The following is a 23,491-nucleotide window of genomic DNA, read 5'->3' on the forward strand; positions in this document are numbered from 1 at the left end:
CGACCCGCGCAGAATTGACGGCTCCGGAGCCACCGGGAGCTCAGAGCAGCCGGACGGCTGCGGCTGCGGCACAGGCGGTGCCGAGACATGGAGCGGCACCGAGGCAGCTCCGGACGGCGGAGCTCCGGACGGCGGAGGGGGAGGGCTAGAGGAGACCTCCGTGGGCTCCGTTCCTAGGTCAGCCTGCATTTCGCGAGGGGGTGCAGAGGGCGCTGAGGCTGCAGCCGGCAAGGTAACGGAGGAAAAAACAGGGGGGTTCGGGACACTAGTGCCCCATGGCAGCCCATCATCTTGATTCTGTTTTTGCGCAGCTTGAGCTTCCCGAGCTGCCCTTTTTTCCGCCTGACTCATCAACAACTCGTTATGCACTGCTTTCCACAACTTACTTCTCTTTTTTGCTGGCTTATCATCGTCTAAAACTAACTCCCACAGTTTATCCCCACACCGCCGCCACTCCTCTAAGGTGTGCACCGAGTGGGGATTTGCAAAAAAGCCATATGAGACCGCGTGGCTCAATAAAGCAGGGAGATCCTTTACTAAGTCTATACCTTTAAACTGTCTCCGCCTAGAAAAGCGGAAAATAAATCATATGCTGCTTGCCTGTCCATATTTACTCACGTCGGTTCCGTTGCAGCCCTCCAGGCTTCGGCAGCACGTATCTGCATAAACACTCTCCACACAGCCCTGCCAAAAAACACCTGGCAATGCGCCCCTTGTGTCATGGTTTTGTAATGCCGCTATCAATATTCCACATCATAACATCATGTGCAGTATGGATCATTGAAAGGTTCATACTCCAGTTCCGTGGAATAAGCCCTGAATTTTCCTGTTCGTTGTGGGAGAGTCAGACCAGATGGCCATCAGAGGTCCCTTCCAACTCTGAGGTTTCTGTGATTCTATAATTCTGTGAAAGCTTAGCACCTTAGAAGACAAACATTCAAACTATTAGACAAGCCAGGTACTTGACCAGGAAATTAGAATTTGGAGCCTACTAAGTGAATTATCCTCAACGAGAAATTCTGTTATTGTCTCCAGAGAGAACAGAGTTTTATTCCAGTCAGGCAGTTATCCCATTTGTTCCCTTCTCACAGGATTTCACTGTTTGGTTTTGTTTGTTTGTTTGTTTGTTTTTTAATGGTCAAATATTCTGTTATCAGAATACAATAAATTAGTATTTGCTACCGTCTAGTGGTAGCATTTATTTTATTGCCTCTACATGCTTTGTTCTGCAATAACGTTCTTTTCTCCTCAGAAATTCCTAAGCTGATCTTGACTTTATGCTTCTTCGCAGTAGTAAAGGCAAGGAAGGAAAAGCCTGCGTACTTTCAGTGATGGAACTTTTTACATTCATGGTGATATTTTTCTCTTCCTTTCCAAATGTTTTTTTCTTTAAGAGAATTTTGTCTTCAGCTTTTTGTTGAAGGATTTTACTGACACCACTGCGACATTGGATGACGACATCCAAGGTACATTAGGAGCTAAACTTGTGCTTTCTGCCACCACCATCAGTGAAGGAAGGGTGAATTTAATGAGCTAAGTGAAAAGAACACTTCAGTATTTGAAGAACGTGAAAGCAGCATTTTCTCAGTACAGCTGGACACATTTCCAAGACAAGAAAAATAAATAAATAAAGAGCTTCAACAAAAATAAAGAGCTTCAACAAACGAATAAATAAACAATCCCATTTAAATCCAAGAAATTGCATGGATTTTATGTTGGGGTACTAAGTTGTTGTTGTAAGGATTTATGAGTGCATACAATTGTTCTGAGTAGATGGACTGTTCTAGAATAGCTGAGTTGGGCCTGTAGGTTAAGAGTTAGTGGGCGGGGGGTTTAGGTAGGTGTGTGTATAGGTTCTTTTGCGTGCATTGGGTTTTGCCTAGTGGGTGTACGCGTCTGCATGGGATTTAGGATGGTATATAAGGAGTGTGACGCAACAATAAATTGAGAGAAGACATCATGGCGTCCATGTTTGTATCTCTCCCCCAGACAGTTGAGGTCCTGGGACAAGTCAGGTTAGTTGGCGGATACGTCAATTTTACTTATACAACAAAAATGAAACTATTCAAAAATATGATTCCCAGGGATGCTGCAGATGGATGCTGGTGTATGAAATCCTCACTTCTGTTATAGACCACGCGTGCTGTGCTGCTCCTCTGTTTAGCTCTGTAGGTACCGGGAGCAATTTATGTGTTTTGAAGAACTGTCCAACCTGATAACTCATCTTTGCCACATTAAAAGATAGTTTTGTTGATGGCTGTTGAGTACACAAGCTCTGATAAGACAGTGCAAAAAGGCAGCAGAAAAAAAAAAGAAAAAAGAAAAAGAAAAAAGAAAAAGGAAAGCTATGAATGTTAAACGTGGAAGGCTGCATTGTGCCCAGGTACCAGTGTGCAGGAAACATGGCCTGCAGCACTCCTGGGAAAGGGTGATGGAAGATAAAGAAGGCTGTGTCATAACATACCTTTGATGAAGAGAAACCAGTGGGAAAAACAGATGTGACATCCCTGAAGTCATCACTCTTAAGCTTGTCTGAACCTTTTTTTCCTGCCCCTGCGTTGAGTACAGATACATGTTGGGCAGAGAAATGGCTTGAGAGCAGCCCTGAGGAGAGGGCTGTGGGGCTGTGGGTTGAGGTAAGATTCAATATGAGCTGTCAATGCGTGCTTGCAGCCCTGAAGGCCACCAGTAGCCTAGACTGCATGAAAAGAAGCGTGAGCAGGCTTTGAGCAAGCTGGTCTAGAGGGAGGTGTCCCCTCCAGCAGGAGGGCTCCCTGGGATCAGCCTTGGGAGCAGTGGGCATCCTGCAGACGGCACGGCTCTGGGAAGTCCCGCGCGTCCCTGCGCGCAGCGCGGCGCCGGCGGGGCTCCGCCGAACGGGGAAGGGGCGGCGCGACCCCGCGCCCTCCCAGGCACCCCCGCTGCGCCGCTGTCCCACCGCCCCCCGGGCCTCCGAGGGGCGAGCCGACCCGCCTCCGTCCCGCGGGGGCCGGCCGTCAGGGAGCCCGAGCCCGCGCCGCTGAGGCGGACGGAACCGCCTCTCTTCGCCCCGCCGTTGGCTCCGACCGGGAGCCTGTGTGAGGCCGCCGCTCCGCAGTGGAGCCGCGGCCGGGCGGGCGGCACCGGGCATCGCTATGGAGAGGAACCCCATCCCGGTGCTGACGGTGCAGACGACGCCCTACGAGGACCAGCGGCCGACGGGCGGCGGGGGGCTGCGGCGCCCCACGGGGCTCTTGGAGAGCCAGCGCAACTACCTGCCCAACTTCGTGCAGAGCCTGCTCTCCTCCGTCGATCTCCGCGACCGCCAGGGCTGCACCATGGTGGTGGGCAGCGACGGCCGCTACTTGAGCAAGACGGCCATCGAGATCGTCGTCCAGATGGCCGCGGCCAACGGGGTAAGCTCTCCATGCACATGGCCAGAAAATGCCTGGAGATAAAGCAGCTGAGCCCTGTTCATGGTTCACATATATCAGCACCAATGTTCCTTTTAACCTTTAAGAGTTTTATTTAGAAAGGAGGTGCCTGTCTCAGAGTCGTATGTGACTTGATATTCTGAGATTCATGGAATCTCAGAACTGTGGGGGTTGGAATGGACAACTGGGGATCATCAAGTCCAGTCCTGCTAAAGCAGGTTCACGACAATAGTTTTGTTCTAGGTTCTATCATTTCACTCAAGAATCTTGGTTGTATTTCAAATAAATTTTTGCATTGCTATGGAATTTGTGGGAGAACTTTGTCTTAGAGACTGTCATTGATCCGTATTACTAGCAGCAGGAGGAGTAAGAACATATCTCTGACACCAGTGTGGTAAGAAGTGACTTAAGGTTACAAGTCAGGTAATTTAATGACTGTTATTTAGAGACATAATCTTGGTTTTCATATCCTCAGATTTCTTGTCAGAGGTCCAGTTACTTGTTTTGTTGCTTCTGTACTGGAAGAGCTTTTTCAATTCACTAAAACAAGCAAAAAATAAGAATTTCTCAAGCCTGGTTTGGTGGACTTTTTTTAGCTACAGGTATGAGTTAATAAGGCAAACTAATCAGGTGACAAGTGCTGTGTTGCGATATGCTGGGAGTTCTGAAAATACTATAAACGATTTCAAATGTGATGATAGTTGTGTGGAAAGGAGTGCTTAAAGCAGCTAATGGTTTTACTCCATTTTAATGTTCTCCCTTTAGGTATTGTATCTGTTGTTTATGCAAAGCATGGATTGCAGGTAAGATACTGGATTTCCCACATGTTTTAGATAAACTGCTACCCAGAACAGCTGTTGCAATGATGTTCATTTTGGTTAATTTTTTTACAATTGCTTTAATTCTTACAACAAATAAGGATATATTTCGTTTATTGTGGCTCACTAGTACTGTGTTTTGAACAGGAACAAAGAACTGATAAGCATGCAATTTTCAGCTTCTTACCAAGGCAGCAGCATCTCTGCAAAGAGTTGTCAGGTTACTTGACACGTGATTCATGGAATCTCAGATCTGTGGGGGTTGGAATGGACAACTGGGGATCATCAAGTCCAATCCTGGTAAAGCAGGTTCACGACAATAGTTTCGCTCTAGGTTTTATCATTTCACTCAAGAATCTTGGTTGTATTTCAAATAGATTTTTGCATTGCTATGGAATTTGTGGGAGAACTTTGTCTTAGAGACTGTCATTGATCCGTATTACTAGCAGCAGGAGGAGTAAGAACATATCTCTGACACCAGTGTGGTAACAAGTGACTTAATTAAATGTTGTAAGTCAGGTAATTTAATGACTAATGGCAGCTACGGGGAGGAGAGGTTAGAGGGTTGGACTACTACATACTGTATCGGATTAACAGATGATTTAGTTGCCTGGAAGTAGAATAAAATGTCAGGTAACAGAGGCATCTAAGTAAAGTGTACTGAAAGAACAGACCTACAGAACAGTGAGGATTGGTAAGTGCAGAAATAGTTTTTCATTTCTAGCTTTTTCATTGATAGTTGGCCATAAAAACAGTTCCTTACAACGTAGTAACTTAAGCAGTATGAATGAAAATCATACATTGTGTAAAATGATTTTGGCATAGTTTAAATGCAAATTAATTTGAGCGTTTTTTAAACATGCTCAATCCAGTTGTTTTAATTATTGTCTAGCACTTGACAGAGGAGAAGCCAGAAGGCCTTGTCAACGAAGCATCTCGGTATGGATATCAAAACCACTTTTTTAATCATAGTCAGTGACTGCGCTGTGCGGAAGATCATTCAAAATTGATTCTTTTTCTTTTCTAAGGTTTTCCCCTCCCTTGCTTTTAAACAAAGGTTGAAAGCAAAAATTACTCTGTACTTCATTTGATCATTCTGCTTAGATATGAATTTTCTAACAAGTAGGTTGATCTGAAAATAATGCCTCCTCTTTTTTTCCATGGAAACTACAACAGATAGAGTACAAATAACAGGTTGAAAGAAGCTCAACTTTCAGCTACAAAAACAGTTTTCAGTATAGTCTCCTCACCATTAGCTATACATTTTTACTAGCAGTGAAAAAACCTCAGCATGCTGTGCTTGTAAACATTTCAGTGGCCATGGCTTGTCTTTCATGTCACTGTCTGCTGCTACTTTTGTCTACTGAAATGCACAAGCCACAAGTAACCTCAAGAAGCTAATACTGTAGACATTCCATGATGTTTTAGTTGGCTGATGGTTTGGTTAATGTTTGCCTTCCTGTACTAACAATATAGTAATTTTACAGTGCTATGAGAGACATACTGCTTCTGCTTTACAAAAAACTGCTTTATTTTTCAAGGTGTTCCTTTTTTCTTTTTCCAAATGCATAGGCAGGTTGCATTAGCTGATCTTGTAATCGTCAATAAAACGGATTTGGTTTCAAGGGAAGAATTTAATAAAGTCAGACCAACTGTCAGGTATGAAATTTCTGGTATAACCATGACATTGTACATGCTCAAATGTTATTAGAAATTAGGCTCAAAATTAGGCCTAAAAAATGCCTTATAATAGACCTTTGTCTTAAGTGCTCACATTCTTATACTATTGGGCAGCTGTTGCCATTTGTCTGAGTTAACTACAGGGGGCAGTGTCTGGTAGTACATACATGTTTATTAGCAAATATAAAGGGGTATGGAAGATATCTGAATAATTGTCATGGATGTAAAAGAACAAACGGGCTGAATCAAAGCAGTGTTCAAAGGTGTGTTCCATCTTTCTCAGTACCCTGACAGACAAAATGGAATATTGAGAAATACTTTGCAATGTTATTTGTGGTTCAGACTCTTGAGAATTCTTAACCTTGCAGTTTGTACTGGGAGAAGAAAAATGCTGTGTTCAGTAGTAATATTTTATTGTCAGAAGTTGTGAATTTTGACCTTGGTTCGGCTATAAAATGTCACAAAAGCAAACTTTTTCTTGATGCCTCTTGGACTGTAAAACATTTAGTAACAGTGTGAGAGATGTCGTTATGTTTCTTGTATTGCTCTACATTGTTAAATTGTTCAATGGATATATTACAGTTGCGTTTGCACCTCATTTTGCTTTTTTCTCTTTGTTTTAGGTCAATAAATGGACTTGTCGAAATTTTGGAGACACAAAGGTCGAGGTATTAGATTAACCTGTATTCCAACAAGTACCAAATCCTGTCCCACTGACATTATTTTTACCAAGCTTTCATTATGATCTGTTGGCTGTGCACATGCATACCTACCTGTACTGTGTTTTAATGTGTGCTTGTGTTCAAAGAGGTACAGAACGATTGTTCCCATCAGAGAATTAGATAACACTTAGGCATCCAATACAAATCACATCTTTCAGAAAACAGATTCTTGTGTGGTTTTTGTTTGTTTGTTTGTTTGTTTAGTATTAATTTATTCTTTAACTGTATTCACTAAAATTCTCTTTTTATGCTCCCATATTACTGTACAGCTGAAAGCTGCTTTACTCCACGGTAGATAGCACTGACTGCTGACATCTGAAAATAGGGCTAGCTTCTGCTGCTTTGCATTGGAATAAGAGATCAGGAAAAAAAAAAACAACAAACATGAACAATTATTTATATGTTTAAAAATGAGTAATCAAAGCTTCAGTACACATAATTCTTACATGCAATGAAAATACAAAGCTTTCTTTCTCTCCCTATCTGTGCAGAGTTGATCTTTCCAATGTGCTGGACCTGCATGCTTTAGACAGTCTATCTGGAATCAGGTATGGCAATAATTTCACTTTTATTAAAAGTAATGCTCATTGCATAGATACACGCATGAAGTAGGTACATTTACATTTAGGCAGAGTCTGCATCTGAATTTCTGTTCCATGTTCTAGTTCAGACACTTGTTTACAATTCTCAGTAAGAGTAAGAAGTACTAGAAAGAGGATGTTTTTCCACTTGAGATACATGCAGCAAAAGATTGTAGGGTTTGTAAAATGAAATGAGAGCCAAAGCACCCATGACTGTTTGGCGTTTCCCTTGTTGAGGCTTTAAGTTGTCCATTAGTACTACTAGTAATCAATAAGATCTCAGTGGTTTTTTCTGGTTCTCTTAAAACTCAGAGGATTTAATTTTTTTCTTGCTTTACATTGTGATGAACTGGAGACCTTAGTTTTCACAGGAAACTCTGAGTTCCACAACAACCTAAGCCTTGGAAATGTTGTTCAGCGTGTTCCTGGATCCGTTATGTCCTCTGGTTCTTTTATGACTAAGAGGCTCAGCTTTAAATTAGCAACCACTGCACAGTGTGCAGTGGGAATTAGCTTTGGGAATGAGTTAAGTAGAAAGTGGTGTATAGTATTTCACTTCATTTTATACTGCACATTTTACTCTTAGAAGCAATGGCTTTGTTCCTTTTTTACTTCCTAACATAGTTTCAAAAAGTGATGCCCAACAAATCATCCCACAGATGTCAGAAGTTACTTTTTTGTTTTATAAAGATGTAAGAGTGTAAAATGTAGATAGAAGTCCATGGCGACTTACTCTATGATGGTTAAAAGTTAGTAGGAGGGTCGTACTATTAGCCTTGTTGTGAAAATGGGTCTCCTAAGTCTTTCTTGTAAGACACTGACAGCTGAGTTAGAACAAAGCGTTTCTAACCATAACAGACTCTCTTGGCCCAAAGACAGCTTGAATCCAACCAGAAATGACCATCCAATAGGTCACTCCTTGCTTTATCACTCATAGGTCAGAATTTTTTTCCTAATCTAGAAAGGAAATCCGTAATTGTTCTGTACATTACTATAGTCAAATTAGACAATTGACAGTGGAATTCCAGCAGTTAATCTGTGGCAGACTTCCTATCACAGATGATTTGAAAGATCAAACAAACATAATTAAACATAACTATTCTGAGATTAAAGCTGAATTAACAGTTGAAAATTACTTTGATAACAGCACTTTAGTTTTGGTCTGCAGTACTGAAGAGTTTGTGTAGATCTTGTTTGAGATAATGACACTGCATCCATCCAGTGCAAATGCAACATCTGCTTGTTTACAGCTTGCAGAAAAAATTGGAGAGTATGAAGACAACAGATGCACATCTCGACAAGGTAATTACAACAAGCACTGCTTCAGTCTCGCTGTTAGAAGATAGTTCAGGATAACTGCAACCATGGCATACTAATCATCTTATTTTTTCAGAAGGTTTCAGGTAGAGAATAGTATGTTTAAGATCTCTGGAATATTACACTAAATGCCATGTACTTTGATACAGATAGATAGTAAATGTATATACTGAGTTCTGCTTTCAAATATGGTTTAAGAGTTCTATTGTTGGAAACAGTGTTCTTGTACATGGAGAGCATTACTACAACAGACAAGTAATACTATTCTTTCAATATTTGTCCTTATTGAGCAATTGAGATTTGAGAATTGAGCCCTATACTTACACCTGATATTTATCCCGTAGGTCGAAATGATGTCAGTGTTTGTAGATATTGGGGAGTTGCTGTTCACAACTTTGCATTAATTAAGGTGTTAGAGAGACACATTCTGTGAGTGCTTCCCTTCGTTTTTACACAGAAAATCAACAGATCAACCTGTAACAGTGAATTAGGTTTTCCTATAAATTTGATATAAGACCTACAATCGCATGTGTGCTAGAAGGTTAGGAATGTGAAATGCTTTGTTTTTCCAGATATGTAACCCAGCTTTTATTTATGTCAGGGTAGAATCTTCTCTCTTGCTCTGTGCAATAAAACAATCCTTGCATATTACAGTTTAAATTGCATTTTTATCTTGGTGATTGTGTTTTATTTAGAGAGAAAATACAGTATTTTGTCTGTTTTGTGGTTTTGATTTTTAATAAATAATTGAAGGGGAAAGGGTCTGGCCTGTCACTCCTTTAGAGTATAAGCAGTTGTGTGCTAAATGCTGCTTTTAAGCATCTATCTTGTCTGTCTTGTGTGTCTTTCCATTTACAGGACATAGTGACAGTAACACTTGAAGTCCTAGGAAATATTAAGGAAGAAAACGTTAATCTCTTTATACAGGTAAATATGAATACATCGCAGTCAAGTGCGAAATCATTGTGTCCTTTTGTAGAAAATCATCTTACGCTGTTCTGTTTGTGAAAACATTTTTCCTCTTTGTAGAATCTTGTGTGGGAAAAGAATGTGAAAGATAGGACTGGATGTACCATGGATGTCATAAGACTGAAGGTTTGCCTGAAACTTCCAACCTCTTTGTTTTGTGCTTTCCCTCTTTTTAAATGGAAAGAAACTGCAGTGTATTGTCAGCCACATACAGGTCAAAGAGCAGACAAAAGAGAGAACATCAGTTTGTCATTGATCCATGTAGAGACACTTAAATACCTGCCAGCCAATGAGACCACTCAAGGTAGCTGACAGAGAAGCAAACCACAGTACTACTTGCTGTGTAGTGAAAGGGGAGACTTGCAGTCCCAAACATGAGTGGGACAGGATGAATGATCAGGACATAAGTGAAAGGAGGTGATGTTGTTTTCCCCTCCTTTGCTCTGAAAGGTCTCATCCATTTCACCTAGATGGCTCCTTATCTAGGGATGTAGTTACAGGTTTCTGTCCATGATTACAGTTATTGGCATAATAAACAGAAGTTTAACTGAGTGTAACAATGCAGCACAGTGCTAGCTATGGTCCCCCTAAAATTTTTTGATTACATCAGGCTGCAGTTTTAAAGATGTGATTTACACATAAGTGTATTCATTCCCGTGTACGATTCATTGCATAGTTCTGAGGTGAACGTTGGTGATGCTTGAGGATATACTTTCGTTTTCCTTAAACCACAAAGCTAAGTAAATGATAAAAAAGTCGATTGTATGATTAGACAAGGTCTAAGGAAAACAATCAAATGTGCTGTGATTTGTTTCCTGAGAACATATGTGTGTCACAGGCAGCAAGGTAATTATTTCTACTTCACTGGAAGAAAGGTTTATTTCTTGACAAGTAGAACAACAGCAGCATAAAGCCGGCAGTGCTGATGCACTTAAGCTGTCTGTTGTACTCATTAGCTGTACTGCTGATTAGAAGTATGCTTCTGTTGTACTGAGCTTTGGGATCCGAGTAATATTTACATTCTATTTTAGACAGTTTTCAAGTGATGAAAACTCTTTTAGTGCAACGTTTGGCATGTGAGTTAATGGACTTAGTTTTGAAGGTATTCCATTGTTAATTCCATTGCTAGTCATTTCACCACACAGATATTTGTTCTTTCTCTGCTATTGAGAGATTCTGTTTCAAGACAGTGTAAGTGTTAAGCATGAGAACTCAGTGGGAACAGACTCAGCATTTTTGGCTATTTTACATCACCTTGGACAGGTGATGAGGCTTTCATAGAGACATATATCATACATACAATCAAAGTGGCATGGTAGGAGATGACATTGAAATTTGCACAAATATTCCAGGTAACGGTCCAAATGAGAAGCTGAAGGCAGAGTATAGCAAAGTATAATTCTTAATTGTAAGAATGGTTGTTACAAGAGATGACTCTGTTGCATTGTTATTTTGATCAACCTCTGCATATTTGTCAGAGGTTTTTCCCTGCTCTGTGTACTTGTAAAGTTGTTTTGTTTTTCTTTTTTTCTCCGTAAGTATTTTGTTTTTAAAGGTTTGTTTATATACTCTAACAGTTATTTTTCTGGTAGGGGACTGGTATCTATTCAAGGCAAATCTCATCAAGAGATAGTCCAAGGTGTCCATGAGCTGTATGATCTGGAAGAGACTGCAATAGAATGGAAAGAAGATGAAAAAAGAACCAATAGGTTCATTCTCAGGGTGAGAGAGTGAGGCAGACTACTACATACTGGATCGGATTGACAGCTGATGTAGTTGCCTGGAAGTAGAATAAAATGTCAGGTAACAGAGGCATCTATGTAAAGTGTACTGAAAAAACAGACCTACAGAACAGTGAGGATTGGTAAGTGCAGAAATAGTTTTTCATTTCTAGCTTTTTCATTGATAGTTGGCCATAAAAATAGTTCCTTACAATGTAGTCACTTAAGCGGTATGAATGAAAATCATACATTGTGTAAAATGATTTTGGCATAGTTTAAATGCAAATTATTTTGAGCATTTTTTAAACATGCTTAATCCAGTTGTTTTAATTATTGTCTAGCACTTGAGACAGGAGAAGCGAGAAGGCCTTGTCAATGAAGCATCTCGGTATGGATATCAAAACCACTTTTTTAATCATAGTCAGTGACTGCACTGTGCGGAAGATCATTCAAAATTGATTCTTTATCTTTTCTAAGGTTTTCCCCTCCCTTGCTTTTAAACAAAGGTAGAAAACAAAACTTACTCTGTACTTCATTTGATCATTCTGCTTAGATATGAATTTTCTAATAAGTGGGTTGATCTGAAAATAATGCCTCCTCTTTTTTTCCATGGAAACTACAACAGATGGAGTACAAATAACAGGTTGAAAGAAGCTCAACTCTCAGCTACAAAAACAGTTTTCAGTATAGTCTCCTCACCATTAGCTATACATTTTTGCTAGCAGTGAAAAAGCCTCAGCATGCTGTGCTTGTAAACATTTCAGTGGCCATGGCTTGTCTTTCATGTCACTGGCTGCTGCTACTTTTGTCTCCTGAAATGCACAAGCCACAAGTCACCTCAAGAAGCTAATACTGTAGTCATTCCATGATGTTTTAGTTGGCTGATGGTTTGGTTAATGTTTGCCTTCCTGTACTAACTAACAATCTAGTAATTTTACAGCGCTATGAGAGACATACTGCTTCTGCCTTACAAAAAACTGCTTGTTCAAGGTATTCCTTTTTTCTTTTTCCAAATGCATAGGCAGGTTGCATTAGCTGATCTTGTAATCGTCAATAAAACGGATTTGGTTTCAAGGGAAGAATTGAATAAAGTCAGACCAACTGTCAGGTATGAAATTTCTGGTATAACCGTGACATTGTACATGCTCAAATGTTATTAGAAATTAGATCTCATGATTGTTCCAACAGATCGTGTAGTGAAAAAGAGCAGTGAGAAAGCAGTGAAAAAGAGTCTGCGCCTTTCTGGAGATGTTTCCAGTGCATTTCTGTGCTTCCACAGTATTATCGGCTTGCCTAAGTAAGATTTGATGTTACCTGCTCAGAAGTGTAGAATTATAGAATAGAATCAAAGAATGCTTTTAAGTTGGAAGGAACCTTCAAGGACCATTGACTCCAACCTCTGGCTCTACTCAGGACCACCCAAAATTCCAATTCTATGTCTGAGAGCTTTCTCCAAATGTTCCTTGAACTCTGGCTGCTTGGGGCTGTTCCATGTCTACCGCCCTCTGGTGAAGAACCTTTTCCCAATACCCAACCTGACCCTCTTCTGGTGCAACTCCACACCGTTTCCTTGGCTAAATTAGGCCTAACAAATGCCTTATAATAGACCTTTGTCTTAAGTGCTCACATTCTTATACTATTGGGCAGCTGTTGCCATTTGTCTTAGTTAACTACGGGGGGCAATGTCTGCTAGTCCATACATGTTTATTAGCAAATATAAAGGGGTATGGAAGATATCTGAATAATTGTCATGGATGTAAAAGAACAAATGGGCTGAATCAAAGCAGTGTTCAAAGGTGTGTTCCATCTTTCTCAGTACCCTGACAGACAAAATGGAATATTGAGAAATACTTTGCAACGTTATTTGTGGTTCAGACTCTTGAGAATTCTTAACCTTGCAGCTTGTACTGAGAGAAGAAAAATGCTCTGTTCAGTAGTAATATTTTATTGTCAGAAGTTGTGAATTTTGACCTTGGTTCGGCTATAAAATGTCACAAAGGCAAACTTTTTCTTGATGCCTCTTGGACTGTAAAACATTTAGTAACAGTGTGAGAGATGTCGTTATGTTTCTTGTATTGCTCTACATTGTTAAATTGTTCAATCGATATATTACAGTTGCGTTTGCACCTCATTTTGCTTTTTTCTATTTGTTTTAGGTCAATAAATGGACTTGTCGAAATTTTGGAGACACAAAGGTCGAGGTATTAGATTAACCTGTATTCCAACAAGTACCAAATCCTGTCCCACTGACATTATTTTTACAAAGCTTTCATTATGATCTGTTGGCTGTGCACATGCATACCTACCTGTACTGTGTTTTAATGTGTGCTTGTGTTCGAAGAGGTACAGAACGATTGTTCCCATCAGAGAATTAGATAACACTTAGGCATCCAATACAAATCACATCTTTCAGAAAACGGATTCTTGTGTGGTTTTTTTTTTGTTTGTTTGTTTGTTTAGTATTAATTTATTTTTTAACTGTATTCACTAAAATTCTCTTTTTATGCTCCCATATTACTGTACAGCTGAAAGCTGCTTTACTCCATGGTAGATAGCACTGACTGCTGACATCTGAAAATAGGGCTAGCTTCTGGTGCTTTGCATTGGAATAAGAGATCAGGAAAAAAAACCAACAAACATGAACAATTATTTATATGTTTAAAAATGAGTAATCGAAGCTTCAGTACACATAATTCTTACATGCAGTGAAAATACAAAGCTTTCTTTCTCTCCCTATCTGTGCAGAGTTGATCTTTCCAATGTGCCGGACCTGCATGCTTTAGACAGTCTATCTGGAATCAGGTATGGCCATAATTTCACTTTTATTAAAAGTAATGCTCATTGCATAGATACACGCATGAAGTAGGTACATTTACATTTAGGCAGAGTCTGCATCTGAATTTCTGTTGCATGTTCTAGTTCAGACACTTGTTTACAATTCTCAGTAAGAGTAAGAAGTAATAGAAAGAGGATGTTTTTCCACTTGAGATACATGCAGCAAAAGATTGTAGGGTTTGTAAAATGAAATGAGAGCCAAAGCACCCATGATTGTTTGGCGTTTTCCCCCCGTTTCCCTTGTTGAGGCTTTAAGTTGTCCATTAGTACTACTAGTAATCAATAAGATCTCAGTGCTTTTTTCTGGTTCTCTTAAAACTCAGAGGATTTAATTTTTTTCTTGCTTTACATTGTGATGAACTGGAGACCTTAGTTTTCACAGGAAACTCTGAGTTCCACAACAACCTAAGCCTTGGAAATGTTGTTCAGCGTGTTCCTGGATCCGTTATGTCCTCTGGTTCTTTTATGACTAAGAGGCTCAGCTTTAAATTAGCAACCACTGCACAGTGTGCAGTGGGAATTAGCTTTGGGAATGAGTTAAGTAGAAAGTGGTGTATAGTATTTCACTTCATTTTATACTGCACATTTTACTCTTAGAAGCAATGGCTTTGTTCCTTTTTTACTTCCTAACATAGTTTCAAAAAGTGATGCCCAACAAATCATCCCACAGATGTCAGAAGTTACTTTTTTGTTTTATAAAGATGTAAGAGTGTAAAATGTAGATAGAAGTCCATGGCGACTTACTCTATGATGGTTAAAAGTTAGTAGGTCGTACTACTAGCCTTGTTGTGAAAATGGGTCTCCTAAGTCTTTCTTGTAAGACACTGACAGCTGAGTTAGAACAAAGCGTTTCTAACCATAACAGACTCTCTTGGCCCAAGGACAGCTTGAATCCAACCAGAAATGACCATCCAATAGGTCACTCCTTGCTTTATCACTCTTAGGTCAGAATTTTTTTCCTAATCTAGAAAGGAAATCCGTAATTGTTCTGTACATTACTATAGTCAAATTAGAGAATTGACAGTGGAATTCCAGCAGTTAAGCTGTGGCAGACTTCCTATCACAGATCATTTGAAAGATCAAACAAACATAATTAAACATAACTATTCTGAGATTAAAGCTGAATTAACAGTTGAAAATTACTTTGATAACAGCACTTTAGTTTTGGTCTGCAGTACTGAAGAGTTTGTGTAGATCTTGTTTGAGATAATGACACTGCATCCATCCACTGCAAATGCAACATCTGCTTGTTTACAGCTTGCAGAAAAAATTGGAGAGTATGAAGACAACAGATGCACATCTCGACAAGGTAATTACAACAAGCACTGCTTCAGTCTCGCTGTTAGAAGATAGTTCAGGATAACCGCAACCATGGCATACTAATCATCTTATTTTTTCAGAAGGTTTCAGGTAGAGAATAGTATGTTTAAGATCTCTGGAATATTACACTGAATGCCATGTACTTTGATATAGATAGATAGTAAATGTATATACTGAGTTCTGCTTTCAAATATGGTTTAAGAGTTCTATTGTTGGAAACAGTGTTCTTGTACATGGAGAGCATTACTACAACAGACAAGTAATACTATTCTTTTCAATATTTGCCCTTATTGAGCAATTGAGATTTGAGAATTGAGCCCTATACTTACACCTGATATTTATCCCGTAGGTCGAAATGATGTCAGTGTTTGTAGATATTGGGGAGTTGCTGTTCACAACTTTGCATTAATTAAGGTGTTAGAGAGACACATTCTGTGAGTGCTTCCCTTCGTTTTTACACAGAAAATCAACAGATCAACCTGTAACAGTGAATTAGGTTTTCCTATAAATTTGATATAAGACCTACAATCGCATGTGTGCTAGAAGGTTAGGAATGTGAAATGCTTTGTTTTTCCAGATATGTAACCCAGCTTTTATTTATGTCAGGGTAGAATCTTCTCTCTTGCTCTGTGCAATAAAACAATCCTTGCATATTACAGTTTAAATTGCATTTTTATCTTGGTGATTGTGTTTTATTTAGAGAGAAAATACAGTATTTTGTCTGTTTTGTGGTTTTGATTTTTAATAAATAATTGAAGGGGAAAGGGTCTGGCCTGTCACTCCTTTAGAGTATAAGCAGTTCTGTGCTAAATGCTGCTTTTAAGCATCTATCTTGTCTGTCTTGTGTGTCTTTCCATTTACAGGACATAGTGACAGTAACACTTGAAGTCCTAGGAAATATTAAGGAAGAAAACGTTAATCTCTTTATACAGGTAAATATGAATACATCGCAGTCAAGTGCGAAATCATTGTGTCCTTTTGTAGAAAATCATCTTACGCTGTTCTGTTTGTGAAAACATTTTTCCTCTTTGTAGAATCTTGTGTGGGAAAAGAATGTGAAAGATAGGACTGGATGTACCATGGATGTCATAAGACTGAAGGTTTGCCTGAAACTTCCAACCTCTTTGTTTGGTGCTTTCCCTCTTTTTAAATGGAAAGAAACTGCAGTGTATTGTCAGCCACATACAGGTCAAAGAGCAGACAAAAGAGAGAACATCAGTTTGTCATTGATCCATGTAGAGACACTTAAATACCTGCCGGCCAATGAGACCACTCAAGGTAGCTGACAGAGAAGCAAACCACAGTACTACTTGCTGTGTAGTGAAAGGGGAGACTTGCAGTCCCAAACATGAGTGGAACAGGATGAATGATCAGGACATAAGTGAAAGGAGGTGATGTTGTTTTCCCCTCCTTTGCTCTGAAAGGTCTCATCCATTTCACCTAGATGGCTCTTTATCTAGGGATGTAGTTACAGGTTTCTGTCCATGATTACAGTTATTGGCATAATAAACAGAAGTTTAATTGAGTGTAACAATGCAGCACAGTGCTAGCTATGGTCCCCCTAAAATTTTTTGATTACATCAGGCTGCAGTTTTAAAGATGTGATTTACACATAAGTGTATTCATCCCCGTGTACGATTCATTGCATAGTTCTGAGGTGAACGTTGGTGATGCTTGAGGATATACTTTCATTTTCCTTAAACCACAAAGCTAAGTAAATGATAAAAAAGTCGATTGTATGATTAGACAAGGTCTAAGGAAAACAATCAAATGTGCTGTGATTTGTTTCCTGAGAACATATGTGTGTCACAGGCAGCAAGGTAATTATTTCTACTTCACTGGAAGAAAGGTTTATTTCTTGACAAGTAGAACAACAGCAGCATAAAGCCGGCAGTGCTGATGCACTTCAAGCTGTCTGTTGTACTCATTAGCTGTACTGCTGATTAGAAGTATGCTTCTGTTGTACTGAGCTTTGGGATCCGAGTAATATTTACATTCTATTTTAGACAGTTTTCAAGTGATGAAAACTCTTTTAGTGCAACGTTTGGCATGTGAGTTAATGGACTTAGTTTTGAAGGTATTCCATTGTTAATTCCATTGCTAGTCATTTCACCACACAGATATTTGTTCTTTCTCAGCTATTGAGAGATTCTGTTTCAAGACAGTGTAAGTGTTAAGCATGAGAACTCAGTGGGAACAGACTCAGCATTTTTGCCTATTTTACATCACCTTGGACAGGTGATGAGGCTTTCATAGAGACATATATCATACATACAATCAAAGTGGCATGGTAGGAGATGACATTGAAATTTGCACAAATAATCCAGGTAACCGTCCAAATGAGATGCTGAAGGCAGAGTATAGCAAAGTATAATTCTTAATTGTAAGAATGGTTGTTACAAGAGATGACTCTGTTGCATTGTTATTTTGATCAACCTCTGCATATTTGTCAGAGGGTTTTCCCTGCTCTGTGTACTTGTAAAGTTGTTTTGTTTTTCTTTTTTTCTCCGTAAGTATTTTGTTTTTAAAGGTTTGTTTATATACTCTAACAGTTATTTTTCTGGTAAGGGACTGGTATCTATTCAAGGCAAATCTCATCAAGAGATAGTCCAAGGTGTCCATGAGCTGTATGATCTGGAAGAGACTGCAATAGAATGGAAAGAAGATGAAAAAAGAACCAATAGGTTCATTCCCAGGGTGAGAGAGTGAGGCAGACTACTACATACTGGATCGGATTGACAGCTGATGTAGTTGCCTGGAAGTAGAATAAAATGTCAGGTAACAGAGGCATCTAAGTAAAGTGTACTGAAAGAACAGACCTACAGAACAGTGAGGATTGGTAAGTGCAGAAATAGTTTTTCATTTCTAGCTTTTTCATTGATAGTTGGCCATAAAAATAGTTCCTTACAATGTAGTCACTAAAGCGGTATGAATGAAAATCATACATTGTGTAAAATGATTTTGGCATAGTTTAAATGCAAATTAATTTGAGCATTTTTTAAACATGCTTAATCCATCTGTTTTAATTATTGTCTAGCACTTGACAGAGGAGAAGCCAGAAGGCCTTGTCAATGAAGCATCTCGGTATGGATATCAAAACCACTTTTTTAATCATAGTCAGTGACTGCACTGTGCGGAAGATCATTCAAAATTGATTCTTTTTCTTTTCTAAGGTTTTCCCCTCCCTTGCTTTTAAACAAAGGTAGAAAACAAAACTTACTCTGTACTTCATTTGATCATTCTGCTTAGATATGAATTTTCTAACAAGTAGGTTGATCTGAAAATAATGCCTCCTCTTTTTTTCCATGGAAACTACAACAGATGGAGTACAAATAACAGGTTGAAAGAAGCTCAACTTTCAGCTACAAAAACAGTTTTCAGTATAGTCTCCTCACCATTAGCTATACATTTTTGCTAGCAGTGAAAAAGCCTCAGCATGCTGTGCTTGTAAACATTTCAGTGGCCATGGCTTGTCTTTCATGTCACTGGCTGCTGCTACTTATGTCTCCTGAAATGCACAAGCCACAAGTCACCTCAAGAAGCTAATACTGTAGTCATTCCATGATGTTTTAGTTGGCTGATGGTTTGGTTAATGTTTGCCTTCCTGTACTAACTAACAATCTAGTAATTTTACAGCGCTATGAGAGACATACTGCTTCTGCCTTACAAAAAACTGCTTGTTCAAGGTATTCCTTTTTTCTTTTTCCAAATGCATAGGCAGGTTGCATTAGCTGATCTTGTAATCGTCAATAAAACGGATTTGGTTTCAAGGGAAGAATTGAATAAAGTCAGACCAACTGTCAGGTATGAAATTTCTGGTATAACCGTGACATTGTACATGCTCAAATGTTATTAGAAATTAGATCTCATGATTGTTCCAACAGATCGTGTAGTGAAAAAGAGCAGTGAGAAAGCAGTGAAAAAGAGTCTGCCCCTTTCTGGAGATGTTTCCAGTGCATTTCTGTGCTTCCACAGTATTATCGGCTTGCCTAAGTAAGATTTGATGTTACCTGCTCAGAAGTGTAGAATTATAGAATAGAATCAAAGAATGCTTTTAAGTTGGAAGGAACCTTCAAGGACCATTGACTCCAACCTCTGGCTCTACTCAGGACCACCCAAAATTCCAATTCTATGTCTGAGAGCTTTCTCCAAATGTTCCTTGAACTCTGGCTGCTTGGGGCTGTTCCATGTCTACCGCCCTCTGGTGAAGAACCTTTTCCCAATACCCAACCTGACCCTCTTCTGGTGCAACTCCACACCGTTTCCTTGGCTAAATTAGGCCTAACAAATGCCTTATAATAGACCTTTGTCTTAAGTGCTCACATTCTTATACTATTGGGCAGCTGTTGCCATTTGTCTGAGTTAACTACGGGGGGCAATGTCTGCTAGTCCATACATGTTTATTAGCAAATATAAAGGGGTATGGAAGATATCTGAATAATTGTCATCAATGTAAAAGAACAAATGGGCTGAATCAAAGCAGTGTTCAGGGGTGTGTTCCATCTTTCTCAGTACCCTGACAGACAAAATGGAATATTGAGAAATACTTTGCAACGCTATTTGTGGTTCAGACTCTTGAGAATTCTTAACCTTGCAGCTTGTACTGAGAGAAGAAAAATGCTCTGTTCAGTAGTAATATTTTATTGTCAGAAGTTGTGAATTTTGACCTTGGTTCGGCTATAAAATGTCACAAAAGCAAACTTTTTCTTGATGCCTCTTGGACTGTAAAACATTGAGTAACAGTGTGAGAGATGTCGTTGTGTTTCTTGTATTGCTCTACATTGTTAAATTGTTCAATCGATATATTACAGTTGCGTTTGCACCTCATTTTGCTTTTTTCTATTTGTTTTAGGTCAATAAATGGACTTGTCGAAATTTTGGAGACACAAAGGTCGAGGTATTAGATTAACCTGTATTCCAACAAGTACCAAATCCTGTCCCACTGACATTATTTTTACAAAGCTTTCATTATGATCTGTTGGCTGTGCACATGCATACCTACCTGTACTGTGTTTTAATGTGTGCTTGTGTTCGAAGAGGTACAGAACGATTGTTCCCATCAGAGAATTAGATAACACTTAGGCATCCAATACAAATCACATCTTTCAGAAAACGGATTCTTGTGTGGTTTTTTTTTTTGTTTGTTTGTTTGTTTAGTATTAATTTATTTTTTAACTGTATTCACTAAAATTCTCTTTTTATGCTCCCATATTACTGTACAGCTGAAAGCTGCTTTACTCCATGGTAGATAGCACTGACTGCTGACATCTGAAAATAGGGCTAGCTTCTGGTGCTTTGCATTGGAATAAGAGATCAGGAAAAAAAACCAACAAACATGAACAATTATTTATATGTTTAAAAATGAGTAATCGAAGCTTCAGTACACATAATTCTTACATGCAGTGAAAATACAAAGCTTTCTTTCTCTCCCTATCTGTGCAGAGTTGATCTTTCCAATGTGCCGGACCTGCATGCTTTAGACAGTCTATCTGGAATCAGGTATGGCAATAATTTCACTTTTATTAAAAGTAATGCTCATTGCATAGATACACGCATGAAGTAGGTACATTTACATTTAGGCAGAGTCTGCATCTGAATTTCTGTTCCATGTTCTAGTTCAGACACTTGTTTACAATTCTCAGTAAGAGTAAGAAGTACTAGAAAGAGGATGTTTTTCCACTTGAGATACATGCAGCAAAAGATTGTAGGGTTTGTAAAATGAAATGAGAGCCAAAGCACCCATGATTGTTTGGCGTTTTCCCCCCGTTTCCCTTGTTGAGGCTTTAAGTTGTCCATTAGTACTACTAGTAATCAATAAGATCTCAGTGCTTTTTTCTGGTTCTCTTAAAACTCAGAGGATTTAATTTTTTTCTTGCTTTACATTGTGATGAACTGGAGACCTTAGTTGTCTCAGGAAACTCTGAGTTCCACAACAACCTAAGCCTTGGAAATGTTGTTCAGCGTGTTCCTGGATCCGTTATGTCCTCTGGTTCTTTTATGACTAAGAGGCTCAGCTTTAAATTAGGAAGCACTGCACAGTGTGCAGTGGGAATTAGCTTTGGGAATGAGTTAAGTAGAAAGTGGTGTATAGTATTTCACTTCATTTTATACTGCACATTTTACTCTTAGAAGCAATGGCTTTGTTCATTTTTTACTTCCTAACATAGTTTCAAAAAGTGGTGCCCAACAAATCATCCCACAGATGTCAGAAGTTACTTTTTTGTTTTATAAAGATGTAAGAGTGTAAAATGTAGATAGAAGTCCATGGCGACTTACTCTGTGATGGTTAAAAGTTAATAGGAGGGTCGTACTACTAGCCTTGTTGTGAAGATGGGTCTCCTAAGTCTTTCTTGTAAGACACTGACAGCTGAGTTAGAACAGAGCGTTTCTAACCATAACAGACTCTCTTGGCCCAAGGACAGCTTTAATCCAACCAGAAATGACCATCCAATAGGTCACTCCTTGCTTTATCACTCTTAGGTCAGAATTTTTTTCCTAATCTAGAAAGGAAATCCGTAATTGTTCTGTACATTACTATAGTCAAATTAGATAATTGACAGTGGAATTCCAGCAGTTAAGCTGTGGCAGACTTCCTATCACAGATGATTTGAAAGATCAAACAAACATAATTAAACATAACTATTCTGAGATTAAAGCTGAATTAACAGTTGAAAATTACTTTGATAACAGCACTTTAGTTTTGGTCTGCAGTACTGAAGAGTTTGTGTAGATCTTGTTTGAGATAGTGACATTGCATCCATCCAGTGCAAATGCAACATCTGCTTGTTTACAGCTTGCAGAAAAAATTGGAGAGTATGAAGACAACAGATGCACATCTCGACAAGGTAATTACAACAAGCACTGCTTCAGTCTCGCTGTTAGAAGATAGTTCAGGATAACTGCAACCATGGCATACTAATCATCTTATTTTTTCAGAAGGTTTCAGGTAGAGAATAGTATGTTTAAGATCTCTGGAATATTACCCTGAATGCCATGTACTTTGATACAGATAGATAGTAAATGTATATACTGAGTTCTGCTTTCAAATATGGCTTAAGAGTAATTCACAACATCCTTCTCTCCACATTGGGAAGATATAAATTTGATTGGTGAACTTTTCTATGAATGAAGAATTGGATGTAGGATTGGGTCCAGAGACAGCTTGTCAGTGGCTCAATGTCTGGATGGAGTTTGGTGATGATTGGTGCCCGCTCTACAAAACTGACAGAACAACACCGTTTTTATCAGGACACACTCTGTAAGATTTACTTTTTCTTTAATTATTTATTTCTTAATTTTTTTCCTTTGCCAAAGAAAAGTGGGAGTGTCATCAGCTTTTCCATAGCACAGGATCAGCTTAAGTCAAGGTCTCTTCTCTTCTCTTCTCTTCTCTTCTCTTCTCTTCTCTCTCTTCTCTTCTCTCTCTTTCTCTTCTCTTCTCTTCTCTCTTCTCTTCTCTTCTCTTCTCTTCTCTTCTCTTCTCTTCTCTTCTCTTCTCTTCTCTTCTCTTCTCTTCTCTTCTCTTCTCTTCTCTTCTCTTCTCTTCTCTTCTCTTTTCTCTTCTTTTCTCTTTTCTCTTCTTTTCTCTTCTTTTCTCTTCTTTTCTCTTCTTTTCTTTTCTTTTCTTTTCTTTTCTTTTCTTTTCTCTTCTCTTCTCTTCTCTTCTCTTCTCTTCTCTTCTCTTCTCTTCTCTTCTCTTCTCTTCTCTTCTCTTCTCTCTCTTCTCTTCTCTTCTCTTCTCTTCTCTTTTCTTTTCTTTTCTTTTCTTTTCTTTTCTTTTCTTTTTTCTTCTTTTCTTTCCTTTCCTTTATTTTCCTTTTCCCTTCCTTCTCTTCTCTTCTCTTCTCTTCTCTTCTCTTCTCTTCTCTTCTCTTCTCTTCTCTTCTCTTCTCTTCTCTTCTCTTCTCTTCTCTTCTCTTCTCTTCTCTTCTCTTCTCTTCTCTTCTCTTCTCTTCTCTTTCTCTTCTCTCTCTCTCTCTCTCTTCTCTCTTCTCTTCTCTCTCTCTCTCTTCTCTTTTCTCTACTTTTCTCTACTTTTCTTCTCTTTTCCCCTTTCCTTTCCTTTCCTTTCCTTCCTTTCCTTTCCTTTCCTTTCCTTTCCTTTCCTTTCCTTTC

General features: G+C 38.9%; 1 protein-coding gene and 1 long non-coding RNA gene across 3 annotated transcripts in view; both read left to right on the top strand.

The window, feature by feature from the left end:
• The first annotated feature begins 275 nt into the window (after positions 1 to 275).
• LOC146751636 (uncharacterized) lies at positions 276 to 6,988 on the top strand. The gene is made up of 7 exons (XM_085533907.1): positions 276 to 463; positions 1,411 to 1,519; positions 2,744 to 3,395; positions 4,179 to 4,216; positions 4,379 to 4,531; positions 5,124 to 5,890; positions 6,535 to 6,988. The coding sequence occupies exons 1-6, from the start codon at positions 276 to 278 to the stop codon at positions 5,208 to 5,210; spliced, it is 1,227 nt and encodes a 408-aa protein (XP_085390033.1). The 3' UTR covers positions 5,211 to 5,890; positions 6,535 to 6,988.
• Positions 6,989 to 20,131: 13,143 nt separating this feature from the next.
• Positions 20,132 to 23,491, top strand: part of LOC146751637 (uncharacterized) — a 64,947-nt gene continuing 61,587 nt past the window's right edge. Inside the window, exons 1-3 of one of the 2 annotated variants that reach the window (XR_014941301.1) lie at positions 20,132 to 20,273; positions 20,819 to 20,875; positions 22,170 to 22,634. This is a non-coding gene — a long non-coding RNA (uncharacterized LOC146751637). Of the gene's footprint in view, positions 20,274 to 20,511; positions 20,876 to 22,169; positions 22,635 to 23,491 lie in introns of those variants that run through there. The other variant, XR_014941300.1, reaches the window with a different exon arrangement.

Source organism: Coturnix japonica, unplaced genomic scaffold, assembly GCF_054131305.1.
Source record: "Coturnix japonica strain WE unplaced genomic scaffold, WE-NBRP24 Scf070, whole genome shotgun sequence".
Taxonomy (NCBI): Eukaryota; Metazoa; Chordata; class Aves; order Galliformes; family Phasianidae; genus Coturnix; species Coturnix japonica.